Source organism: Prunus avium, chromosome 1 (assembly GCF_965620075.1).
Source record: "Prunus avium chromosome 1, drPruAviu1.hap1.1, whole genome shotgun sequence".
NCBI lineage: Eukaryota > Viridiplantae > Streptophyta > Magnoliopsida > Rosales > Rosaceae > Prunus > Prunus avium.
In genome coordinates this window covers 54,558,099-54,584,495 of record NC_142284.1, presented here as the reverse complement: position 1 = coordinate 54,584,495, position 26,397 = coordinate 54,558,099, and the positions used below count along the sequence as shown (strand labels likewise).

Genomic DNA, 26,397 nt, shown 5'->3' with positions numbered 1-26,397 from the left:
CTTAACACTAATACCATGATATTATGAAGTGTTGTTTTTGTAACCTTTGTTCCTAAAATTTGCGCACAACACAGGCTTGATGGCCTTCATTCAATAGGCTTAACCAAAACCCATAATCATTTCCCTCTTTGAAAACCTATGGCAACAGCAACAGTGGCGGGGATGGCAGAGGGTATTCGGGCCACTGGATTTGATGAAGGCAGTAGATGGCTTGGTTTCATCGTACAAGGTTGTGAAGATCACTTGAAATGCATCAAACTGCACTTTATTCCTCACGCAACCGATAATATCTTATAGGATGTGGATAAACACAATTAACTGAGGAATGAACCTCGACTGCTGCAGTTTTAACCTTGAACTCCGCAGAAGCAGAACCCTTCTGCGCTGCTGCAGCCTGTTTGGAGAGAGAAGCTTCATAGATTTCGAAAACTGAAAAATTGCACACATCGTATGCAGTCGTGACAACAAACATTCATCATCCTGAACCTGATTCATAGTCACTTACAACACCATCATCTTCAATGTGCGTTCCTCTCCAATTATATTTGGGAGGATACGAAGCCGAAGAACCCTTCTGTGCTGCTGCTTTATTAACCTGCTTGGAGAGATAAGCTTCATAGATTTCGAATACAAGTTGTGGATCTTTCTCCTTCAGCTCAGCGTACTCCTCCCGGGCAGTAAGCTTGTCCATGTTGTCTATGACTATGATCAATGTCAAGGCTGCGTCGATGATCTTCTTGGCGTTATGCTGGTGCACGAAGGTGTAGGTCAAAAAAGAATTCTCCCAGTTGAGGTTGGCCACCAAGAACTTCTGGCACAAATCTTTGAGATGGTGCACCTGGTATTTTTCAGCCATTACTAGGAGGTCACAGGCCAATTGCTGGTCAAGGCATACCACCTCAGCTGTGTAGAGGTAGTCGACAAAGGCACGAAGGGTGCCGTAGGACACATCGCGGATCTTGATGGTGCCACTCAGGCTTTCTTCCATCTCATTCTCAAGCATGGCATTGAACACCGGAGAACGGCTCACCTGATCCAGTGCCCGTCAAAATACATACATAATATTTAAGAGGAATTCAAAGTGTGCAATAATAATATTCTCCCAGGAACATATTAATTTTGTGAACAGTACTAGTAGCTGACCGGGGGAGAGAAAATGAACCTAGCCAAATTATTCCAATAGTACAATTTCTGTATGGCCAAATCTTTTTTAAATTCAAAGGTCCCTAAAAAAAAACATTTTAAATTTAAAGGAAAAAGAGAAAAAAAAAAAAGAAAAGAAAAAAGACTAGAATTGTTGGAGAACCAAAGCATTTTTCAAGTCAAATTTGGCTAAGTTTTGGCTAACTTTGTCGGCTAGTCTGGGAATGAAGACGTAAAACCACAATATATTTGACTAAAATACTTGAATTCATGAAAAAGATAAAAGATAAAATACTCCAGATGCACGTTTACTGATAAATCATTCCTCCGTTAAAAACACGTTTTTACATGTCAAATTTTGATTTGCAAATACGGAGGTGTAAAAGTAAAGTTGCAGACAAGTTACAATGTGCCCTCCCTTGTACTTAAGTTTGATTCCCCTCTTTAAAGAATATAGAAAATTAAAAAATTAGATATAAACCCAAAAGTAATAGGTTTATTAGGAATAACCCACGTGTTATAATATTGCAATATAAACCCATTGGTTATTTATTGAGATATTTAGTGATATACCCATTTTTAGCACTAATAATATAGATAAATCATACATCATTGAATTTTTATAAACAAACCCAAAAAATGACAGTTGGCCCTATTAAATTTAAGTTTGATTATTAAATTACTTTGATATCTGATCGGTGCATATTTACATATCATTTTGTACCCTTCTAGCTTATGATTTGGTTATGTTTTTGAGTTAAACTTGTGCTTTTAATCCTTTTTGTGTTTATCTTTCAGTTCATTGAGCTTTAGGTAATAATGAGGGCTTTGGATAGTAAATGATGCAATCCATGCATGTTAGGGCCTAATTTGGATGAATGGATGAAGAGCTTAAAGACAAACTCAATTTTGGCTACAGTCCCCTGCCAGCCCAGTTTCGTAGGTCATATTGCAAGCTTTGTTTCAGCAACCTACATAGCTCGGATGAGGCCGTATTCTTCATGAAAGTTGTTCCAATGGGTGTGTACTATAACATATCCAAAATTTAGCCCCATTGGATAAATATGGAGTCTGTTACCTAGCAAACACAGAGCCATACTCAGGATGGATTTTATCAGCGCGCAAAATGAGTTAGCAATTTGTTTTGGCCTTAACTTCCTCCTCCGACCTTGGATTGGCCCAAATAATATATGGCTGGAAAGAAGACATTCTGAACTTCAATTTTGAGTGCTTAAAGTCCTAATTTGATTAAGAGAAGCCCAAGTTGTAAGCCCTTGAAGTTGCTGGTCATGCTGACCTCAGTATGTGCTGGTTGGATGCTTGGTCATGGTGAGCTAGGTATGAGCTATCATTTCTGGTTGGAAGCTTGGTCATGGTGACATGAAGATGAGCTAGGGCTGCTGGTGGGATTTAGTGGTGAAGTGCATCAACCAATTCAAGATTTTCTAATACAAGTGCATCACCCATTTCAGATTTTCTAATACAAGTGCATCAACCATTTCAGATTTTATAATTCAAGTGTTGTATGCATTAGTCTTATTGAATTCTGATTTTCACTTCCCCTAGGCCTATAAATAGGGAAGTTCTCTAAGCTTGTAATAACACCCCAAGGGGGGGAGCTCTCAAGCACTTCTCTAGAGCTCCCTTCCCTTATCTCCCTCAAATTCTCTTAATTTCCCTTTGTAGTTCTCAATTGTTGTAATATGATCATTTTACTAAATCTTCAAACACTTCTCCCATCTCTAAAGTTCTCCAAACACTTCTCCTCCATTCTCCATGTTCTCCAAACACTTTCTCAAACATCTCTCTACTTCCCTTCTCTTCCAAAATTCCCCATGTTCTCAAACACTTCTCCCATTCCTTCATCAAAATCTCTAAACTTCTCAAACACCCTTCTCTCCCTTCCCTAAGTTCTCAAATTCTCCAAGTTCATAAACATTCTCCAAACTTCTCAAACACTTTCTCCTCCCGTCTCTACGTTCTCAAATTTTCCAAGTTTCCAAAATCCACAAAGTTCCCAAACACCACTTTCCTTTCTTCTCCAAAAAGCCTACATATTCTCAAACACTCTCCAAACACTTCTCCCATTCCTTCATCAAATTCTCAATGTTCCCAAACACTCCTCCCTTCTCTTTCTCAAACACATCTCTCCTCTCTTCCAAAAGTCTCCAAATCTCTCAAACACATGTCTCAACCTTTCCAAAATCCTCAAAGCTCTCAAACACATGTTCTTCCAAAATCCTCCAAGTTCTCAATACTTTCTTCTCCCTCTCAAAGTTCTCAACACTTTCTTCTCTTCCTCAAAGTTCTCTTAATTTCCTTAATGTTTTCGTAGTTGTAATTTATTTTTCTTGTAATGTACATTCTTTCTTCTTGTTTTGTTTCTTTTGTTTTTATTTATGTTTTGTGTAGGAAAACTGAATTGGATCATTCAATCACCAATCCCTGTGGAATCGACCTCGCACTTACATACGCTAAACTATCAACGGTTCGTGCACTTGCGAGTATCACAAGTTGAGGATGCAGTTGAACCCATTTTGGTGCAGCTGAATCTACGCAATAAGTTTTTGGCGCCGTTGCCGGGGATCGGTAACATTGTTTGATTCTATTTGGTTTTCCTACTTTTTATTTATTTTTATCTTTTTCTTAACTGGACAGTTTCATGTTTTAAAGTTAATGATGTTAATTGATAAGTTGTGTTTGTAGTCCAACGGACAAGGACAATTGCCTGACAAGCAAGAGAACTGGGTTTGAGTCCCAGCTTACACAACACAAAAAAAAGGTTCAAGTAGCATGTTGATTATTTCTAGTTTATGGTTTCATTCACTTGCTCTTAATTAAATATCTTGTTCAAGTTTACATAAACACCATATGACTCTTGGACTGATTAGTGAATGAATGGGTAGATATTGAAGACAAACACCATGTTTAAATTCTACTTGGTTCTCTATTGTTCTTCTTGTTCTTAATGGGTTCGGAATTTGTGTTTAGACTAAACACCATAGCTAAATGCTTTTTCTGAATACTTGATTAAAACCACACACCATATGGATAATCATATTCGAGAAAGAACGAACTTCATAAGCTAGTTTGTTTACTTTGCTACTTGTTACTTTGAAGCATGAAATTGGACGTGTGTTGATTTTCCTTTCAATTTTAGTTTTTATTTCCTAATCCTTTAATTCTGTTTCAAGTTTTCTGTGTTTGTTTTAGCAAGTAATGTCAGCTTAATAAAAATGGAGAGAGATGGTAACTTCAATCATAAAGATAGGGAGTGTGGAGTAGTGGGAGAAGTCGCGACCTCCAAATGCATCATGCTCGACCTAATCGCTTCAAGGGGGAGTATTCCAATCTTTTCTCTTTAGTTGTTTTGTTATTATTTTAGTAATTTTAATTTTCTATTTCTTTTATTAAAAAAAAATTAAAAAGATTTTTTATATTAGCTGACTCGTGGTAACTCCAGTGAGCGTCTCCGTCAATACAGTGTCTAGGAGTTCTTTAGGCGACACCTTCGGTGTCTAAGAAGTTTGGGTTTTAAGTGGGACCTTTGTGACCCCTCCAACCTTCCCGGATCCCCTGGCTGTGTTTTCTGAGGCCTTAACTGGTCATCCATGAGTTGCTTGTATATTTGTGTGTTTTATAAAAAAAAAAAAATAATAAAAAAAAAAATATAAAAAAATTGAAATTTGAGTTTTTATTTTTTTTATCCTTGTAAATTGCAATTTGGAACTTCTTTTTTATTTATTTATTTATTTTTCTTTGTGTGGTCAGTTAGTTGTAAATAATAATAAATTTTAAAAAAAAATCAATTTGGAACTTCTTTGTTTTCTTTTTTTTGTTTTGTTAAGTTAGTTTATGTATTTATTTACGTGGTGTGGTTAGTTAGTTTATTTCTGAGTGTTAAAAACATATTATTTTTATTTCACTCAAACACTGCATTACAAACAAAGAAAAAAAAAAGTAAAACAAAAAAAAACAAAAAAAACAAAAAACAAAAAAACATTCAAGTAAATTAAAAATAAAAACAACTTCTTCATCTTCATCTTCATCTTCATGGCATGCCTCTATTGTCTCTTACTTGCAGAATCTGCAGCAGCTCCACATGGTCCTCATTTTTTCTCTGCAGTGCTTCCACGTGCTGATTGGCACAGTAGAGCCGCTTCTGCAAGTCCGCCACCATAGCCTTCAAGGAAGCTATTTCCTCGCTCATCGCGGCACACTCCCGTGTTCTCGCCAGCAATCGCATACCCAAATTGGTAGCCGAGACCGCATGGAGAACAGTTAAATTATTGGACTCCTCCACCGCTGCTTTGTCAGACCTCTGTGCCACATGCAGATGATCTGTCGGTGTGAGCTTGCTGCCAATCATGCCTCCAAGCAGCGCTGCTCTGTTCGGCATTGCCTCAGAAAAGTTCGGTATTACCTCAGCAAAGTTTGAGGCCGTACCGTGATGATATGTGGAGTTTGGGAAGACATGGTTTTGAGGAGCCCTTATCTGCGCATTCGGTGGTGCAAGGGACAGTTCAAGGCTAAGATCATCAAGGTGAGTGCATGAGGATGCCATTGTTTTGTTTTTGGATTTTTTGATGTTTTCTCTAAATTTGCAGGAAGAAATGCGGGGTGCTCTTCTACTTCACCGAGATGAGTTTAAATAGACTTATGCAGATGAGGGAGCCGAAAGCACTTCGGATCTCGAGGGTGCTATCCTGTGCTCTTTTCTCTCGGATCCCTTCATTTCTGGCGCAAATTGCGAGCACGTTTTTTTTTAAAAGGGAGCATGTCTACACTTTCACTTACTTTTGCCTCCCTGTTTTCTGATGTTTGTGTTTTTGCTTTTTCAGTTTTTATTTTATTTTATTTTATTTTCAATTATTTTCTTCTTGTTTGACTGGTTTCTTAATAATGTAGTTGGAAGAAGAGACAAAATTAAAGATGCGTCTTGGACACCTGGTGCAAGAATCCCAACTCTTCATTTAAATTCTTGTTTGAATTGCGTGTTTATTTCAGTTTATTTATTTATTTATTTATTTTGTTTTTTATTTAATTAGGTAGTATAATTTAAAACTCATAGGATATTCTTTGAAGGAGCTAAATTTTTGGTAACTCCAGTGAGCAACCGCAGTCTATACAGTGTCTAGGAGTTCTTTAAGGCGACACCTTCGGTGTCTAAGAAGTTAGGGTTTTAAGCGGGACCATTGTGACCCCTCCAACCTTCCCGGAACCCCTGGCTGTGTTTTCTGAGGCCCTTAACTGGTCATCCTTAAGTTTTTCTCTTAAAAGAAGAAGCAGTTATTTGTGTATTTACTTAACTAAAAATAAAAAATAAAAAAAATAAAAAAATCTTGTTTGGGTCTTCGTGTTTTTGTTTGATTGTCGTTCTTTACATTTAGGGTCAATCGTTTCTTTGAGATAGCTAACGTTTTTATTTCCCAATTAAAGAAAAAAAAAACACACATACACTTTAAAATTAAATAATAAATAAAAACTGAAATCATTTCTTCTTGGCGCTCGGTGTCTCGACCATAGGAGCTTTGAGTTTGGCCCTCTGGCTGTCCTCTTCCAGGGCTTCACGCACAGCCTCTTGGGGCTCATCACTTGAGCTCCCAAAGATCGCAATCTTAGCTTGAGCGTAACTACTCTCGCGATCTGCTTGCTTGCGTTTACCCGGTCGGTCTAGGTCCTCCAGTTGCTTTCTCATGTCGCGAGAGTACAACTCTACCATCTTTGATAGATTTTTATTCTCGTCTCGCAATACTTCTAGCTGGTGTCGATTCACCTCCACAATCCTTGACCTCTCCCTTTTCAAGCTTTTTATAGCACTCTGACAGTCTTCAACCATACTTCGCTCCGCCGCCAACTGAGCTTTAAGCACCTCTACCTCATGGGACTTCGCAAGTAGGCGATGACCCAAACTTGCGACACATGCTGTACTCTGCACGCTCAGTGCCAGGGCATCACTCGTGACCCGGTTGTCATCCCTTGTCCCGAACACACGTATATCTTTGGGAGTCACTAAATTTCTGCAAACTCCAATGGCAACATCGTTGTCCAGGAGTATTGAGTCATTGACAGTCACAGGCCCCCGTGCGGAGGCAAAGTAGGGCATCCATACTGGTGCTACTGCTTGGCCTCGTGTCTGAGTCGGTGGAGCTAGGTTGAGATCTAACGAAAAGGGGTAGGAAGAAGCCATTTGATTTCTCACTTTTTTTTTCTTTTTCTTGCTTCTTTTCTCTTTTGTGTTTATGAGTTTGTGTGTTTTTTGTTTTTTGTTTTTTTCCCTTCTTTTTCCTTCTTATAGATGTAGTCTTTGACAAACAAACCCTAGCCGTTGCAGCGTCTAAGCGTTTTCTGAATATCCAGCGTTCCTCGAGTCCCACAACCTTCTCACTTTCCAACCGTTTCCAACACATTTGTCACGACTTGCTTTGTCTGAACGGACGCGTTCAGCAAAGTTGTCGCGCCTTTCCATGAGCCCGTAATTTTCGCTTGTGGATCTGCGGCGCCTCTATGCGTCGACACGTGGCTCCTGCTTTCTGCCCGTGACTATCCATGAAACGACATCAGGGACCACATTCCCTCTTTTTAGAAATCCCGCTTTGCGCTCATAATTCACGTTTTATCTTTTTAAGAAAAAAATTAAATTTAAACGTGTGGGCTTCAGATTTCATGTTGGGTCGGGTTTTACCGTTGTTGGGTTAATTTCATTTTGGGTTGGGCTTTCAATTGTTTGGGTTTCAGTTTGTGTAAGACTATCTGTTAGGGCTTACTGTTTTGAGTGTTTTACTGTTTCGTGTTTTATTTATTTATTTATTTTATTTTATTTTATTTGATTGTTTATTTTGTAATTTTTATTTTGTAATTGTTTTATTTTATTTTTGTATGTTTTGTGATTTTTATTTGCTTTAATACCCTTCATTTGTTGTTATGACATTGGTTGTGGCTAATTTTTAAACATTGAGGACAATGTTCATTTCTAGGTTTGGGGGTATTGGAGTTTAGCAAGTAAATTTGGTTTTTCTTAAAATTAAAAATAATAATAATTGAAAAAAAAAACAATTTTATTTATTTTTTTGCTTGTTTTTATTTTAAGTATTGTTTTGTTTTGTTTTTGTTTTGAGTCACTTTCCGAACACTTATGATGAGATAGTGATAAATGTTTGCATGACTTAAATAAAAATTGGATTTCATTTTATTTTAGTGTTTTTTTTTCTTTATTAAAAAAAAAAAAAAAAATTGGCATTGTTCTAGCATGATATGTTTGAAACCTTCTTTACACTTGCCATTTGTTTCATAATTTTCCAATTAAAGGATTTGCATGACCCAAAGAATTGTATCAAGCACAAATTAGACTTATATAACCATATAAAGTGAGCTTTTGAGCCTTGTACTTCAATTCATGAGTGTTATATACATACTCTTATTTTCTTGTCATCAAAGTTGTTGTTTGATCTCATTATTTATTGATTTGGTTGAACACTTAAAAGTCATTCATTCTTGTGCAATTTGACTTCATGACATTTAAAGAAATGATATTAAGGCCTTCTTTGGATCGTTTGTGCCTTTCAAGCTAACCTTATGCATGCTTAAGCATGATTTTCCATTGTTAACCATTTTTAGCCTACATGTAAACCTTTTCTTTCATTTACCAATTATATTTCCTCGCCTTAGCCTGAAAAACAAATATTTACCTTTCTAAGGAACTCATGAGCTTTAATTGGGATGTGTTTTTCATACTAAGTTTGGGAATTTCGAAGAAAAAAAAAAATTCACACAATTGGTGAAAGAAAAGAGAAAAGTTGTGATTAAGTGGTGGTTGAATGAAATTTCATTTTTGGGTTTCATTTTTGGGCCTTCAAAATAAATTGGTGGTTGTTCAGGAAAGGAGTGAATCAATGTAAATGAAGGGTATAAGGAGTTTTGATCAGGTAAAAGAAAAAAAATCTAATCGTGATGATTCGAAGTCTTGTAAACAATTATTTTATGCTCTTGCATTGCGAGTTCCTTGGACTTTGTATTATCCATATCCTTCATTTCTTACTCACCTTACACCCTTGGCCCCATTACAACCTATGTTAAAGACCTAAATTGATCTTAAATGTCATGTGGTTGAATTGCATTCATTTTTCTACTTTTAAGTGTTTGACATCCTTCTTGAGATCATATTAATGTAAGTTCTTCATATTTCTATTGCGAGTTAAGTCTTTATGGTTTAACTCTAATCTCATGTTTATAACTGAGTGTTGCATTATAGCCCTCTTCCGAGTGATTCCTTTGTGAGAGGACAACTTTGGTGAGATTTGAAGTTGAACTTGTGCTTTGTATGATTTTTGAAATTGTGTGAAAACTAAGATTGGGGAATTTGTTGCATTTGGCTATCACACTACCACACTTTGAGCATATTATGTTTTGAACTTTGCCGCTTTGTGAATAATGTTTAAAATTGAGCTTTTATTGTTAAAACTTTTGAGTTATGTGCATGAGTCATTTCTCTTCAGAAAATGTTCGGAAAGATTGTTTTGAGTTCTTTTTATTTTTGTAATTTTTTTGTTTTGTTTTGTTTTGTTTTGTTTTTTTTGTTTTGTTTTTTTTGTTTTGTTTTTGTTAATGTAATTATTTTTTTTGTTTTTGTTTTTTATTTTGCTTAAGGACTAACAATCTTTTAAGTTTTCTAATTACCTTGTTTTACAGAGTCAGTAAAACGTTTGTGGGTATCGTATCTGTTAAACCCTCAGGAGACACAACTCCTCCTACTAGGGATGCCTAGAGGTTTAAAGGCTTGTTGCATATGCTCAATGCAATCGAGTTACCTACGAAAGTGGTCTAGTTAACTTCTTGTTTGTTTTTATCTTTGTTTTCCTTTTGTTTTGCTCGAGGACTAGCAAAATCTAGGTTTGGGGGTATTTGATCGGTGCATATTTACATATCATTTTGTACCCTTCTAGCTTATGATTTGGTTATGTTTTTGAGTTAAACTTGTGCTTTTAATCCTTTTTGTGTTTATCTTTCAGTTCATTGAGCTTTAGGTAATAATGAGGGCTTTGGATAGTAAATGATGCAATCCATGCATGTTAGGGCCTAATTTGGATGAATGGATGAAGAGCTTAAAGACAAACTCAATTTTGGCTACAGTCCCCTGCCAGCCCAGTTTCGTAGGTCATATTGCAAGCTTTGTTTCAGCAACCTACATAGCTCGGATGAGGCCGCATTCTTCATGAAAGTTGTTCCAATGGGTGTGTACTATAACATATCCAAAATTTAGCCCCATTGGATAAATATGGAGTCTGTTACCTAGCAAACACAGAGCCATACTCAGGATGGATTTTATCAGCGCGCAAAATGAGTTAGCAATTTGTTTTGGCCTTAACTTCCTCCTCCGACCTTGGATTGGCCCAAATAATATATGGCTGGAAAGAAGACATTCTGAACTTCAATTTTGAGTGCTTAAAGTCCTAATTTGATTAAGAGAAGCCCAAGTTGTAAGCCCTTGAAGTTGCTGGTCATGCTGACCTCAGTATGTGCTGGTTGGATGCTTGGTCATGGTGAGCTAGGTATGAGCTATCATTTCTGGTTGGAAGCTTGGTCATGGTGACATGAAGATGAGCTAGGGCTGCTGGTGGGATTTAGTGGTGAAGTGCATCAACCAATTCAAGATTTTCTAATACAAGTGCATCACCCATTTCAGATTTTCTAATACAAGTGCATCAACCATTTCAGATTTTATAATTCAAGTGTTGTATGCATTAGTCTTATTGAATTCTGATTTTCACTTCCCCTAGGCCTATAAATAGGGAAGTTCTCTAAGCTTGTAATAACACCCCAAGGGGGGGAGCTCTCAAGCACTTCTCTAGAGCTCCCTTCCCTTATCTCCCTCAAATTCTCTTAATTTCCCTTTGTAGTTCTCAATTGTTGTAATATGATCATTTTACTAAATCTTCAAACACTTCTCCCATCTCTAAAGTTCTCCAAACACTTCTCCTCCATTCTCCATGTTCTCCAAACACTTTCTCAAACATCTCTCTACTTCCCTTCTCTTCCAAAATTCCCCATGTTCTCAAACACTTCTCCCATTCCTTCATCAAAATCTCTAAACTTCTCAAACACCCTTCTCTCCCTTCCCTAAGTTCTCAAATTCTCCAAGTTCATAAACATTCTCCAAACTTCTCAAACACTTTCTCCTCCCGTCTCTACGTTCTCAAATTTTCCAAGTTTCCAAAATCCACAAAGTTCCCAAACACCACTTTCCTTTCTTCTCCAAAAAGCCTACATATTCTCAAACACTCTCCAAACACTTCTCCCATTCCTTCATCAAATTCTCAATGTTCCCAAACACTCCTCCCTTCTCTTTCTCAAACACATCTCTCCTCTCTTCCAAAAGTCTCCAAATCTCTCAAACACATGTCTCAACCTTTCCAAAATCCTCAAAGCTCTCAAACACATGTTCTTCCAAAATCCTCCAAGTTCTCAATACTTTCTTCTCCCTCTCAAAGTTCTCAACACTTTCTTCTCTTCCTCAAAGTTCTCTTAATTTCCTTAATGTTTTCGTAGTTGTAATTTATTTTTCTTGTAATGTACATTCTTTCTTCTTGTTTTGTTTCTTTTGTTTTTATTTATGTTTTGTGTAGGAAAACTGAATTGGATCATTCAATCACCAATCCCTGTGGAATCGACCTCGCACTTACATACGCTAAACTATCAACGGTTCGTGCACTTGCGAGTATCACAAGTTGAGGATGCAGTTGAACCCATTTTGGTGCAGCTGAATCTACGCAATAATATCCTATTGAGTATTTTGGGTTTTTTTATGAGGTTTTGAGGTTGGGCTTGTTTTAAGAAATTGATGGTAGTTTTGTAATTTAAAAGAAGTTAAAAGCCTCTTTGTTATGTTGCAAATGGATTTTGGATGTATTTCTAAAGTCCATTTCATATAGGGTATTTTTATAATTTGGGCCTCTATATTGGGTATAATAGTGAATCTCCCTTATTTATTCACCCTAGCAAACTTACCATATTGAGATGATAAGTCAACTACTATTTATGGTTCGGATTTGTCAAAAACATTTATGCCTATTTTACCCTATACAACTTTTTATTTTTATCAACCCTTATATGATTTAATGTGATCTCTAGGAATAAAAATGGGAAACAAACTAAATTTTGGTCAAAAATTATTATGTTGAACTTCTTAATAATTGACACATTTAAGGTTATACCTTGTCCTTGATTTTAGCATATCTCAAGTCGGTATCTTTTTGCTTTTTCTTATTTGTTTCTTTTTCTATTCTTTCCCTACGTTCATGTTCTCAAAGCAAAGAAAATTCCTCCCCACGTTCATTCATAGTATGTTGGAACTTTTTGAGAGAGGGATTATTCATAGTGTTCATGGTTGTTTATGGTGGTAAAGAATTTCTAGGGTCATTTAAGTACCTACGTAGAAGGCTGTAATTTGGTGTGAAGACTTAAACTTGGTATTGGCAGTAGCAGAGGCAGAGTTTAATATTTGGGGGGGCCACAAGCTTAAAACTATTAGATTTTTTGTGCAGTCTATACTATAGTCTTTACACAATCAAAGAGGTGAGAAGATGGTAGGGGGGGGCCAGGCCATCTCAGGCCCATGAATAGCTCCGCCCCTGGGTATTGGTGTGTTCAAAGGGGGGTCTTTCGTTTGGTTTGCTCTTAGAATTTGGCAAGTTGGTGTCTTCATTTGTTTACAAGTTGGGGCGGTAGAATTTTGTTTTTGGAGTATGATCTTAGGTATATAGGTAATACATGGTGGTTTTGATACCTTGTGGAGGTGATAAAATACAATCGTGTGCAAGTATTTATTATTCCTCCAATCTAGGTAAATGGGTTGGTTTTTTGGTTTCTACTAGTTAGGTAATGAAATTTTTAGTAAGTAAATTTGGATGTGTTTAGTTTGATCATTGTATAAGAGGTAATGTCACATATATAAATAAGTTGTTTTTTGTATTTATATCCCATTTTCAGGTAAAATTCTGCATATTTAGGTAAATTGTTGTCTGGTATGTATTTACCTCAAATAAAGGTAAATTATTCTCTTGACGAATTTTTTCTTGTTGTAGGTGGATTATGAAGACAATCCAGAGTTTTAAATTCAAATTTTAAATTAGTAGTAAAAGATTCATAAAATCAGAATTTTCAGCTTCTTGCCAAATTTATTTCAAAGGGCAATGGACATAAAAAATGAGATATGAATACTAGTGAGTCTAGATCAAAAGAAGAAAACACCTAAATCAAACCTTTTGGGAACGGATCTAAAGAAGACCCCATCGTTATTGTGAAACAAACAAAATAAAAGTAAAGCTATCAAAATGTTTGAACAAAAATCAGCGATGGAGTAGAAAGTTGGCGAAATGTGTACTGACCAAAACGGCCTTATGGGCCGGAATGGGTACAGCGGCCTGGGCAGACCCGCCGTCGGAGGCAAACAGAACGATGTCGGAGAATGAATCCGGCTGGGACGTCGTGAGAAAAGCGACCTTGGCCTTGAGGTCCTCGTGGCACTTCTTGCAGGTGACGACGTCGTATCTGCCATTGCAAGATATGCACCTCATGTTGGGTTGGGGTTCTCAAAGATAGATAACAACAAGAGAAGAAGTTTTAAGGCAAATATAATTTCATCGATTGATCAGTTGTGCTGCCTCCCCTGCCTTATTATGGTACGTAGTTTCATTGGACTTTCATTTTTTTGGACTCCTTCGTCTGGAAGTAGTCCGCCACTATTCTTTTCTTTTCTTCTTCTATGTTGAAGTTCCTTGCTTGCTCCAATATCATTCGTATAAAAATAAATAGGGACAATGTTGCCCTTTGACTGTTAGTAGATTTTGAAAGATATTCGATTACTTGTTTATCTATTTACGGAAATGGAGAACCTGACTACTCGCCTTTGTTGGGAGCTTGTAAGGAAGGAAGGATATATTGTTGAAAGTTTGAAAGCAAATTATCCCACATCAGAGGAAACAAATGGTTTTACAGGCTTTGTAGATTTCGAATACGAGTCGTGGATCTTTCTCCTTCAGCTCAGCGTACTCCTCCCGGGTAATAAGCTTGTCCATGTTGTCGTGACTCGTGATCAACGTCAAGGCTAGGTCGATGATCTGCTTGGCGTTATGCTGATGCACGAAGGTGTAGGTTGAAAGTGAATTGTCCCAGTTGAGGTTGGACAACAAGAACTTCTGGCACAAGTCTTTAAGATGCTGCACCTGGTATTTGTCAGCCATTACTAGGAGATCTTGATTTCTGTTGTGCTTATGAATTTTGAGATTTTGCTTGTGATTGAATTTTTCAGGTTGAAGAGTAAGAGTGCTGTTCTGGAGCGAGCAAGAAGCCGGCGAAGAAAGCTGGAAAGGATCCAAACAAGCCTAAGAGACCTGCTAGTGCCTTCTTCGTTTTCATGTACGGTCAACTCTTTTTCTCTCTCTTGGTTTAAGTTTGAGATATGAAAGATCTTCGTTTTAATTTTCTTAATCTTAATTTCCTGATTTTTTTTTGCTAAAACATAGAGAATATTGAGAGTAGAGAGTGGAAAGTGTAGAGAGAATGAGAGTTGTAGAATATTTTCTGATTTTTCACTTATGTTTCATTACTTAAAATCAACACATATATATACAAGTTCCTAAGACATTAGTCAAGCCCCCCAAGTTAGGCAACCAACCAAGTTAGGCAACCAAACTAATTAGGCAACCAAACTAGTCAAGCCCCCCAAATATTGTAGGTGCCAAACATTAATTGACTACATAATTAACACATTAATTTACTACATAATTAACACATTAATTGACTAAACATTGTAGGCTACCAACCATTGTAGGTGCCAAACTAATCCTCATTAATTGACTATTGCTAACACTCCCCCTCAAGTTGGTGCATAGATATCATCAATGACCAACTTGCCAAAAGAGAGACTGTCGTTATTAATATTTCCGCATCAAGCTTCTTCTTAATAGAATGTCGATCTACTTCAACATGCCCCCTCACGTGGGACCACTACATGGTGGGCCACACGTGGAGCAAAGGCCACATCGAAGTTAATCATTTCGGTCTGTCGGTGGCAACACCAAATCCAAGTGCAGCCGGTTGGTCGGTAGATCACATAAACCATGCGAACAAGGCAAAGGCAAAACAAAGAACACAGAAACCCTGTGAACACGGCAAAGGTAAGGTAAAGGACACAGAAACCCTGTGGACACGGCAAGGACACAGAAACCCTGTGAACACGGCAAAGGACACAGAAACCCTGTGAACACGGCAAGGACACAGAAACCCTGTGAACACGGCAAGGACACAGAAACCAAACCCTAAAATAGGGAAAGGCACGTCAAGGTAAAACCAAACCCTAAAAAGAAAGGGTAAGGCAAGGTAAGGCAAATAAAGGCCAAGCAAAGGCAAGGTGGCAAGGCATGGCAAAGAAAGCCCAGATAAGGCAACAAAACCCTAAAGATAAGGTAAGGCATGACAAAGGTAAGGGCAAGGAAAACCAAACCCAAGCAAAGGCAAAGGCAACCAAACCCTAAAAAATAGGGTAAGGCAAGGTAAAGAAAGTCAAGAGCAAAGGCAAGGTCAACGGGCGTGACACAGCGGAAACACACCAGCAAAGGCAAGAACACGGTAGAAGCAACAACAACATTGTCCTCAACAAGAGACAACAACATTGGCAGCAGCAAGAGCAACACTGGCACCAGCAAGACAAGGCAGGGCAAACAACTGTGGCAGTAGCAACATCAGAGACAACTTCTCTTCACTCCCCATCTCCCCCTGAAGAGAAGGGGTCAATGGAGCCATATGATCAGTGGTACTGGCACCAGTGAGAGAAATCTAAGACACTGGCACCAGCAAAGGATATAGTAGGCAGCAACAACAATACTAGCAGCGTCACAAATACTTCCATTATTGCAGACACAACTTCTCTTCACTCCTCATCTCCCCCTGAAGAGAAGGGGTTGTCAGAACCATAAGAGCAGTGGCACTTGAGAAACAGAAGCTGACTGAAGCTCAGATGTAGAAGAATCAGTCATGGCAGATAGGTAACTGAATTGCAGGCAGCGGAATAGATGAGCAGCAGTGTCACTCCCCCTCAAATCCGACGACGTATGAGAGTCGAGATTTGGAGAAAGCAACACCGGTAATGACAATAAAGTTGCAGCACCCAAATAAAGTTGCATCTATCTCCCCCTCAAATCTGACACTGGTAGAGGGTCGAGATTTGGAAGAAGAGAAAATGAAATAATAGTAAAGAGACTCAAACATGGCAGTCTCGTGGCAGAAACAAATGCAAGGAAAGGTGGAATGGAGATGGGCATCCGACAACTGGAGAAAAGGAAGAAAAGATGGAAAAGAGTCTGCAACCCAAAAAGAAAGAAGGATTAAAAATGAATGAAGGTGGATGACGTGTATGCACACATAGAGAGAAAGGGATGAATATTGTATAGATAGGGTAGGTGATGTGGACAAGTGTAAGAGGTGTTGAAACGGAAGAGGCATATGGTGCAAAACAAGTCCAATAAAATAAAGGGAAAAGGAAGCCAAGTTATTGGCGTGAAAGAGAAGAGGTAGCAAAGAAAAGATTTTCATATATATATATGGGTAGACAGAAAACTTTGATACCCACCAAAACATTGGGCACAAATGTGGTGTGCATGAGAACGAAGAGATGAGGAGAAAACACCCGTGGGTAACACAGAGAAAAGTGAAAGGCAACAAGGGAGAAGAAATATATCAGACAAAAATGGGATGGAAATAGAGTGGAAGAAATAATTTAAGGAAATAAAGGGGAATAAAGTAAGAAGTATGTGATAGGTGGTGAGAAAAGAAACCATAAATAAGAAAACACAAGATGTTGGCGTGAGAGAGAGAAATAGTCAAATTGGAAAGGGAAAAAAAAAGGTAGACAAGATAGAAATAAGACAAGAAAATAAAACACCATTGGGCCTACAAGTTGGCAAAAGCAAATAAAATCATAAAATCAATAAAGAAAAGAAGAGCAAATAGGGAAGAGAAATCCCAATGAGAGAAACTCAAACACAGAGAAGAGCTTATACGGGAGCTAAACAATGAGAGGGGTTGGAAAGAGAGAGTTGAAAGGAGAGCTCGTTAGAGAGCAAAGAGATGATGCAAACACCAGAGTGGCTATGCAAAGGGAACAGCAGCAGTAGTGTAGCTCGGCATGACAGAGACAAGGCCGAGTAGGAAAAGGCTCAGCAAGCGGTGACGAGGCTCGCGGAGGAAAGGAAATGGCTCGGTGAGCGATGACGAGGCTCACGGAGGAAAGAGATCATGGTGATCATGGAACGTACTGCCCATAGGAAACAAATTAGGCCATCGTGGCCAAGGGACTTATTGCCCATACAGATAAAAGAGAGGAAATTTAATGGAAACAAGAGAATTTACAGCAACATGAAAAAATGCCAACGACTCTCAATTTGATAGAGGATCTTAAGGATTAGCCATTAGGCTCTGATACCATGCTAAAACATAGAGAATATTGAGAGTAGAGAGTGGAAAGTGTAGAGAGAATGAGAGTTGTAGAATATTTTCTGATTTTTCACTTATGTTTCATTACTTAAAATCAACACATATATATACAAGTTCCTAAGACATTAGTCAAGCCCCCCAAGTTAGGCAACCAACCAAGTTAGGCAACCAAACTAATTAGGCAACCAAACTAGTCAAGCCCCCCAAATATTGTAGGTGCCAAACATTAATTGACTACATAATTAACACATTAATTTACTACATAATTAACACATTAATTGACTAAACATTGTAGGCTACCAACCATTGTAGGTGCCAAACTAATCCTCATTAATTGACTATTGCTAACATTTTTCACTTTGATTTGTGGTATATATAGGGAGGACTTCAGAGAAAGTACAAGAAGGAGCATCCAAACAACAAATCCGTTGCCGCTGTAAGTTCATCTTAACCTCTCAGATCTACTCACACTTTCCTATGTTTGGGGCCGTCAATTTCACTGGTAGGTATTTAAGTGTTTCGTTTGAGTAGGAAAGAGGAGAACTTGATTTAGCCCCAATGCCCCTGTTTTCAGTTTCAAATAAATTCACTCTCTTATCCGCTGCGTAGTGTTTAAATCTTAGCATTTGCAAGTATTCTCCCCAGAGTTATTAGTTACCAAATAGCATTATGTTTGTATTAGGAAATTGTGGATATGGCAATTGTTGCTCTATTTCAAATTGGCTTGATAACAATAGTGGGTTACACTCCCAAGTTGATAACAATATATGGTCTTCAGTCCCATTGCCTCAAACCATATGTTTGTTGTGTTCAGTAAAAGCAGGAGCATGACAATTCTCAAGGAGGTATGTCCTTAATTATCCTTCTCTTCTACGATACATATATAATGAGGGATTACGTTTCGTTGGTGTCCTCTGTCCCTTATTGTGCTCGGGAATTGATGATAAATTTTTTGAGTATCTGCCTTACTTCTCAAATGGTTGGCTATGTCTTCCATAGGCTTTGAGGTTGGTTTCATTTCAAATTCTATTTATAATCCAGATTGAGATTTCTACTACGTTTCGGTTACAAGGTGGATAGTTTGGGGTACTTGGGATCATAATATTATAAGATTTAGTACTCTAGATTGGTCTTTTGACAAGTCAGCAAGGAATTGTGTGGGCATTTTTTCTCTCACTATTTTGTTCTCTTTAGGCTGTGATTAAGAAGAAATATGGTCAGAATGCAACTAATGTTGGTGACGAAGGTGGATTTGCACATAATATTCAGGTTAACAATAGTTTGATGAAACCTAATCATTTAACTGAAGTTGCTATTATTCCTTGTTATTCCTTTCACATCTCTCTACTGAAATCATAATCCTTTTTGTGCGAATTCAGGAGAACAAAGAAGGTCTTGAATTGCTCAAGACAACCATTGAAAAGGCTAGATGCATAGGCAAAGTGGGTTTTATTTTTCAAACCAAAGTTTTTGTACAAAGAAAATTTGATGACATTGCAAGAGTATTGAGGGAAAGTTCTTGTTGTTTTCTCTTCAGGTTGTCATTGGAATGGATGTTGCTGCATCTAAGTTTTATGGATCAAATAAAACCTATGACATGAACTTCAAGGAAGAGGTGAGTTGTCTGTTAATATATCCTCTATGTTTGGTTTGTCGCACAGAAAAATGATGGTTCCCAAAACATCTCAGGAAATGCTCTCAAGGACCACTACAAGTCATTTGTGAGTGAGTATCCTATTGTATCAATTGAAAATCCATTTGACCAAGATGACTAAGAACACTACTCCAAGAGGATAGCTGAATGTGGAGAACAAGTACAAATTGTGGGAGATACAACAACTATAGGTTCATGATTTGGATATGGTATTTTGTAACTATAGGTTAATGCTATGGATATGGTATTTTGTATGGATATAGTAGGAATCAAGATTGGTAAACTATGTAATTACTATTGAATCTTCAAGTTTTTTGAAAGAAACAAATTTTTAGTATATATATGTATGGTCTGGGTAATAGAAGATTTGGACCTGAATTTATTGTTCAAAAAGCATTATGGTTGGTTTTCTAGTTAAAATCGTTGTAGAGAATCGTTGGAAACAAAAAAAAAAAAAGCTAAAATGTAAAATCACTACGTCATTTTTACAGATAATAAACGACAATTTTTTAATAAAATTGTTATCTTTAGAGCTAATAGACGTCAGTTTCTTTCAAACCTGACGTCTTTGGATATAATAGATGACTGTTTTTTCAGACAATACGTCGCATTTACACTTAATAGACGACGATTATTTGAAAGAACCGTTGTCTTTAAAATTAATAGACGACGGTTTGTAGTAAAAGCGTAGTCTTTACAATTAATATACGACGGTGATTTACTATCATAGTTTGACATTCAAAAAGATGGCGGTCGACAATGAGGGCTCATTTGGTACGTCGGACTGTACTGATTAATTTCTATCGGATAGTATTAATCTGTTCAGGAGAGTACTGACTGTTTATCCATAATATTATAAGCGGATAAATAGTCTGACTAAGTTATACTGTGTTTGGTGTGTTCCAGATAACATCATATCAGACTATTTTTTTTTAAAAAATCTTTGATAATTTAAGTGGAAATTGACGAATTTTTTTACTGCGGCGGCCTAAAATATAAAGCCCTGAGGGTTTCCAAACGAGCCACAAGGGTTTCCAAAGGGAGAATACAACGGTTTTGTAGTAGCGTGTGCTGCTGCTTTATTAACCTGTTTGGAGAGATAAGCTTCATAGATTTCGAATACAAGTTGTGGATCTTTCTCCTTCAGCTCAGCGTACTCCTCCTGGGCGGTAAGCTTGTCCATGTTGTCTATGATCAACGTCAAGGCTGCATCGATGATCTGCATAGCGTTATGCTGGTGCGCAAAGGTGTAGGTCGAAAGTGAATTGTCCAAGTTGAGGTTGGACACCAAGAACTTCTGGCAGTAGTTTTTGAGATGCTGCACCTGGTATTTTTCAGCCATTACTAGGAGGTCACAGGCCAATTGCTCGTCAAGGCATACCTCAGCTGTGTAGAGGTAGTTGACAAAGGCACGAAGGGTGCGGTAGGACACATCGCGGATCTTGATGATGCCACTCAGGCTTTCTTCCATCTCATTTTCAAGCATAGCTCTCAACACCGAAGAACGGCTCACCTAACAGACATAATATAAATCACATTTGCTAATAAATCATTCATCTGCCTACAAATAAATCACATCTCACATCACACGTACGCCTGCATATATATATAAATAACTCGTAATAAAACACACAATATTTTCTTCTAGGCACATGTCTCTACATAAATAAATAAAAATTGAAGTTTGGAACCTCTGATTTGCCTAGAAATAAACAACAATAGTCACGAAATCGTGGAACAAAAATCAGAGATGATGTAAAGTAGCAAGTTGGCTGAATGGATACTGACCAAAACGGCCTTATGGGCCAGAACGGGTCCAGCGGCCTCTTCGTCGTCGGAAGCCGACAGAAACATGTCGGAGAAGGAAGATGGATGGGTCGTCGTGAGAAAAGCAACCTTGGCCTTGTGGTCCTCGTGGCACTGCTTGCACGTGCCGGCGTCATCTCCGTCGTATCTGCCCTCGCAAGATATGCACCTCATGTTGAAGATAAGAAATTTAAAGCAAATGTAATTTTAATTTTCATGCATTGATCATTGTGCAGCCTGCCCTGCCTTTTATATTAGCAGCTACCTTCACTGGACGTTTCACTTTTCTTTTTCCTTTGGTTTACAGTTTACTATTAATTATTGGACTCCTTCCGGAGGAAGGAGTTAGCCACTTTGCTTTGTAAGGGCCCCGCAACTCTGCTTTCTATCTGTATCTAGGAGATGAAAAGATTGAGGATGATGTTGATTCATCTTTCATGATATAAATAAAGGCAATTTTAAAAAGAACCGGAGTAACAGTATATAGTTTCCTCTGGAAGGAGTCCGCCACTCCTTCTTCCAGAAGGAGTTGGCTACTTTGCTTTGGAATGGGCCCGCTGCCAAGGATGATGATGAATTGCATAAAATAATAGCTTAATCTTAATGAAACGGATGGTAGACAATGATGCCAATTGAATTGCATAAAATAATGGATGATAATCCATAAAACTCCTATTACTATTAAATTTTTTTACTTTTTATTGAATAACATTGACAATTACAGAGAATTGAAACATCAATGCCCTCTTGAAGCAATGAGCCAATTCAAATTTACATTACAAGCACAAGGCTTGAAGCAATGAGCCAACATAAAAGACATTAAACTTAGCTCACTAGAAGCCAACTACATAAACAAACAGAGCATAATTCTCGTGTAAATTAGTGCCAAATCAAAACCAGCAATCGGCAAACAACTCTACTTTTGCCAGTATTTGGAAAAGAGGACAGTATCAGTAAGAGAAAGAGCATATCCACTATCTTCCTCCAGACACTCATACAAGCATCACAACACCATCATTTCTCCACCAGGTCACAGCACCCAAACTCTGACAATAGACATTAGCTTCTCCTCCAGAAGATAACCCCAAGCCTCCAGAAACAAAAAGCCCATATCTAAAAGGGAGATATGTTCCATATACAAATAGGAGCGCCACTAAATCTTGACATATTTAAAGAAAATAATATGCCTAGCTAAGGGAGAAAACACTTGAATCAAAGAGATGGGAGAAAGTATTGCCTAATGCTCTAACTACTCCCAAGTCATTTTTAGCTAAAATTCTCCCAAAAACTACTCCTCGAGCATACTTTTAGCCAATAACACAATTTCTGTATGTCCCAATCTGTTTATTTGTTAATTTAAAGGATAATTGAATATTGAAGATTAACCAAAAAAAATTGACAGGCATTGTTGGAGGAGCATTTACAAGTGCCTAGTAATTACAGTAACTCATTAGGCATTTTAAGTCAAACTTGGCTATCGTTGCCGGAGTCTGGAAATGCTCTACAGTAAAACCAAATTGATTATTCATGAACAAGTAAAACCTACAGCACAGTGAAGGCCGAAGTTGTTGAAAATTGGGGCTCGGTTTCATATCACCAGTAGTGACAGTCATCGGAAGAAACCGTGCGCACACAGGAAAATGAAGAATGTCTGGAGAGAAAAACTTCATAGATTTGGAACACGAGTTGCGGATCTTTCTCCTTGAGCTTGGCGTACTCCTTCCGGGAAGTAAGCTTGTCCATGTTGTCTGTGATCACTGTTAAGGCCGCGTCGATGATCTGCTTGACATTATGCCGGTGCGCTAAGGTGTAGGTCGAAAGTGAATTGTCCCAGTTGAGGCTGGCCACCAAGAAATTCTGGCAGTAGTCTTTGAGATGCTGCACCTGGTATTTTTCAGCCATTACAAAGAGGTCACAGGCGAATTGCTGGTCAAGGCGTACCTCAGCAGTGTAGAGGTAGTTGACAAAGGCACCAAGGGTGAGGTAGGACACTTCGCCAATCTTGATGATGCCGCTCAGGCTTTCTTCCATCTCATTCTCAAACATGGCTCTAAACACCGGAGAACGGCTCACCTGAAAAACACATGTTGTATATAACTGTATATAATCAATCAAACAACTTTTTCCAAAGAAATTATAATAACGCATTGCCCATTTCAAGTCAATCAAATTTACTATTCATCGACCTACAAATAAATCACATCTCTCTTTACATTTACTAATTCAGGTTGTTACATAGTTCTCCAAAGAAATCAACCAATTCATAAAAAAAACTAAAATATACAAATAAAGTCACCAAATTGTTGAGAGAAAAAAACAGTGATGAAGTAAAGTAGCAAGTTGGCGGAATGGGTACTGACCAAAACGGCCTTATGGGCCGGGATGGGACCAGCGGCCTCGTCGTCGGAGGCAAAGAGAACGACGTCGGAGAATGAAGCCGGCTGGGTGGCCCCGAGAAAAGCGACCTTGGCCTTGTTGTGCTCGTGGCACTGCTTGCAGGTATCGGCGTAATAATCTTGGAACCTGCTCTCGCAAGATTTGCACCTCATGTTGAAGAGAAGAAATTCGAAGCAAATGTAATTTCACGCATTCATCATCGTGCTGCCCTGCCTTTTTCCTCTTCTATATTAGTAGCTACTAGCTAGCTTCATTGGACTCTTTCACTATTTTCTTCCAACACTTTTATTTTTCTTTGGTATACTATTAATTATTGGAATCCTTGGAGTCCGCCACTTTGCTTTTGGAAGGGGCCCGCCCACTCTGCTTTCTATAGTTTGATGAAAAGATCAGGGATGGACCAGACTTTCAAAATGGAATTATTTACGTACAAAATATAATAAAAGTAAATTTCTAATTTTGATAATTCATATCGCTGAATTGAAAATTTCTAATTTATACTTCATGAACTTAAAAAATAAATGCCCTAAATTTCAGTAACAACAAATTGAGGAAAGGAAATTGTAAGATTCCACCAATAAAATAATTTTTTTTGCTAACATTTCACAAATAAAATATGACATAGAAAATTGAACATGTTGAGGGGTTGATGAGTGAAGTGGGGTAGGCTGTAGGTGGGTGACATGTGACTTTGGGCTGAAAAATAATAAAAGCCTCCAACCATCATAGGCAAAGCGTTGGATTCCACTTGCGTTTCGACGTCGGATCTCCACCTGCGTTTCGACGTCGGATCTCCATCTGTGTTACGGCATCGGATCTCTACCACCATCCTTTTGCGGTTTCTTTATGTTCGGAATAAGTTACAGAGACTCTATTGGTTCTCTGTGTAGGTTTCACCTCTCCTTTTGTGAGAGTTTTTCACATCTCCTTTGTGAGAGCTTTTTATCTTTCTTTTGTAAGAATTTTATTTGTATTGTTATGGCTTGGTTTTTTCAAGCTTTATTTATTTTTGATTATTATGAGTTTGCAATCTTAGTTGAGATGCTTATGCTAGAGTTTATTTGATCCTGTGTGATCGTTAGTGGAGGCGCACCAGATTGTCTTAATTTTGATATTCGACCGCTCCGTTATTGTAATCGCCATTTGTGGCTAGTTTGTTTTGGCCCCTTGTGGTTAGTGACTTTTTTGGCTGAATTATGAATGCAATCCTAGAATTTCTATTAAAAAAAAAAAAAGGCTATATAGCCCAGGTTAGCCTCTGATTGGATCCGTCCCAAAAAAGATCCAGTGATGTTCATTCATTCTTATTTGTCGGGATAGACAAAAGTGATATTCCAATTCAAGAAAGAATCTTTCTGGGCAGCAGTACTGTATTGACCTGTTTGGAGAGATAAGCTTCATATAGATTTCGACTCCACTAGTTTGGTAGGCGTGTGAACTTCATGTGATGTAGAGTACATGGATAGATTTCTTTTTTTTGGTCAAGGGAGTACATGGATAGATTTCTTGTTGTTCTGTTTGTGTTGGGCACGTACAGGTGTAATATCAACCATCGTGCTCGAAATGGATGGAATGTTGAGGCCCAGAGCGGAAGTGTTTTTTTTGTTTGTCAAAGGTAACAATGGGCATGAGAGTTTAGTCACGCACTCTCATGCTTAGGGGTTTCGAACATTAATTCTGAGGCCAAATGGACTATTCCACTGTATATAGTATGACTCCATTGGCGGGGGAAGTGTTTACACCATGGTCTTGAAACGCTCAATAGACAAACTCACTTAACCAAAGTACACAATAAAAAGCAAAAGAAATCCTTAAACAAACACATAATTTTTATACAGTATTTCCCTCTTTAAAAAACCTATGGCGCAATGAAGCCCGTTGAAGAAGTTGTTGAAACTTGGGGTTGGTTTCCAATTTCTCCTCGCGCAATAGTGAAACGACGAGACCTAGAAGAAGCCCTGCGTACACAGGAAAATGAAGAGTGATCACGGACTGCTGCTGCACGACTGAAATGAGCTTCATAGATTTCCAATACAAGTCCTGGATGTCTCTCCTTCAGCTCCGCGTACTCCTCCAGGGCAGTGAGCTTGTCCATGTTGGCTGTGATCACCCTCAAGGCAGCGTCGATGATCGGCTTAGCGTTATGCTGGTGCGCAAAGGTGTAGGTTGGGAGTATATTGTCCCAGTTGAGGTTGGACACCAAGAATTTCTGGCAGTAGTCTTTGAGATGCTGCACCTGGTATTTTTCAGCCATTACAAGCAGATCAGAGGCCAATTGCTGGTCAAGGGATACCTCAGCTGTGTACAGGTAGTTGACAAAGGCACAAAGGGCGTCGTAGGTCACATCGCCGATCTTAATGGTGCCGCTCTGGCTTTCTTCCATCTCATTCTCAAGCATGGCTTTGAACACTGGAGAACGGCTCACCTGATTCGTCGAAAGATGGTACAAATAGCATTATTGATATACATGATATATATTTAAGAGGAATTCAAACAGCACATTAATTGAACAAAAATCAGCTAGAATAATAATATATATCATCCGAGGAACTTACTAATTTTGTGAATAGTACTAGACCACTACTAATAGCTAGCTAGGAGAGAGAAAATGACTCTACCCAAATTATTCTAATAGTACAATATCTGCATGGCCAAACTATTTTTAAATTAAAGGATAATTAAAATATTGAAGATTAAAAAAAAGACAAGGATTTTTGGAGGAGCAGCCATAACCCTTTAGCCATTTCAAGTCAAATTTGGCCACAATATATATGTATATATTTATAACTCATTGAAAATACTGGAAAAAAAACAAAGTTTTACATGTCAAATTTTGATTTGCAAATAAGGAGTAATAAAAGGAAAGTTACAGAAAAGGTTATAGTATTTAGAGTAATTTAGAATATTAT

The 26,397-nt window shown here is 38.0% G+C and overlaps 5 protein-coding genes across 6 annotated transcripts in view; 1 reads left to right on the top strand and 4 right to left on the bottom strand.

Annotated features, from left to right (window-relative positions):
* Position 1: 1 nt before the first annotated feature.
* Positions 2-13,826, bottom strand: LOC110766395 (BTB/POZ domain-containing protein At4g08455-like). The gene is made up of 2 exons (XM_021969719.2): positions 13,527-13,826; positions 2-1,030 (listed from the first exon to the last, which is right to left on the bottom strand). The coding sequence occupies exons 1-2, from the start codon at positions 13,713-13,715 to the stop codon at positions 476-478; spliced, it is 744 nt and encodes a 247-aa protein (XP_021825411.2). The 5' UTR covers positions 13,716-13,826; the 3' UTR covers positions 2-475.
* Positions 13,827-14,003: 177 nt separating this feature from the next.
* LOC110766415 (enolase-like) lies at positions 14,004-19,635 on the top strand. The gene is made up of 8 exons (XM_088247518.1): positions 14,004-14,366; positions 14,450-14,556; positions 18,011-18,067; positions 18,446-18,476; positions 18,826-18,900; positions 19,011-19,073; positions 19,169-19,246; positions 19,321-19,635. Coding segments are annotated over exons 2-8 (342 nt in total). The 5' UTR covers positions 14,004-14,366; positions 14,450-14,554; the 3' UTR covers positions 19,357-19,635.
* Positions 19,636-19,988: 353 nt separating this feature from the next.
* On the bottom strand, positions 19,989-21,335 carry LOC110766406 (BTB/POZ domain-containing protein At4g08455-like). The gene is made up of 2 exons (XM_021969736.2): positions 21,074-21,335; positions 19,989-20,798 (listed from the first exon to the last, which is right to left on the bottom strand). The coding sequence occupies exons 1-2, from the start codon at positions 21,263-21,265 to the stop codon at positions 20,274-20,276; spliced, it is 717 nt and encodes a 238-aa protein (XP_021825428.2). The 5' UTR covers positions 21,266-21,335; the 3' UTR covers positions 19,989-20,273.
* Positions 21,336-22,434: 1,099 nt separating this feature from the next.
* On the bottom strand, positions 22,435-23,782 carry LOC110766407 (BTB/POZ domain-containing protein At4g08455-like). Of its 2 annotated transcripts, none has more exons than XM_088254652.1 (2): positions 23,452-23,782; positions 22,435-23,188 (listed from the first exon to the last, which is right to left on the bottom strand). In XM_088254652.1, exons 1-2 carry the CDS (start codon positions 23,638-23,640, stop codon positions 22,685-22,687), a joined length of 693 nt encoding a protein of 230 aa, XP_088110778.1. In that variant the 5' UTR covers positions 23,641-23,782; the 3' UTR covers positions 22,435-22,684. The 2 variants fall into 2 exon arrangements, with proteins under 2 accessions (XP_088110778.1, XP_021825429.2); XM_021969737.2 differs by having other exon boundaries at positions 22,435-23,164; positions 23,452-23,779.
* Positions 23,783-25,163: 1,381 nt separating this feature from the next.
* Positions 25,164-26,397, bottom strand: part of LOC110766422 (BTB/POZ domain-containing protein At4g08455-like) — a 1,631-nt gene continuing 397 nt past the window's right edge. The window contains exon 2 of the mRNA XM_021969753.2: positions 25,164-25,913. Within this exon, the coding sequence (XP_021825445.1) occupies positions 25,347-25,913 (567 nt within the window). The 3' untranslated portion in view covers positions 25,164-25,346. The remainder of the gene's footprint in view (positions 25,914-26,397) is intronic.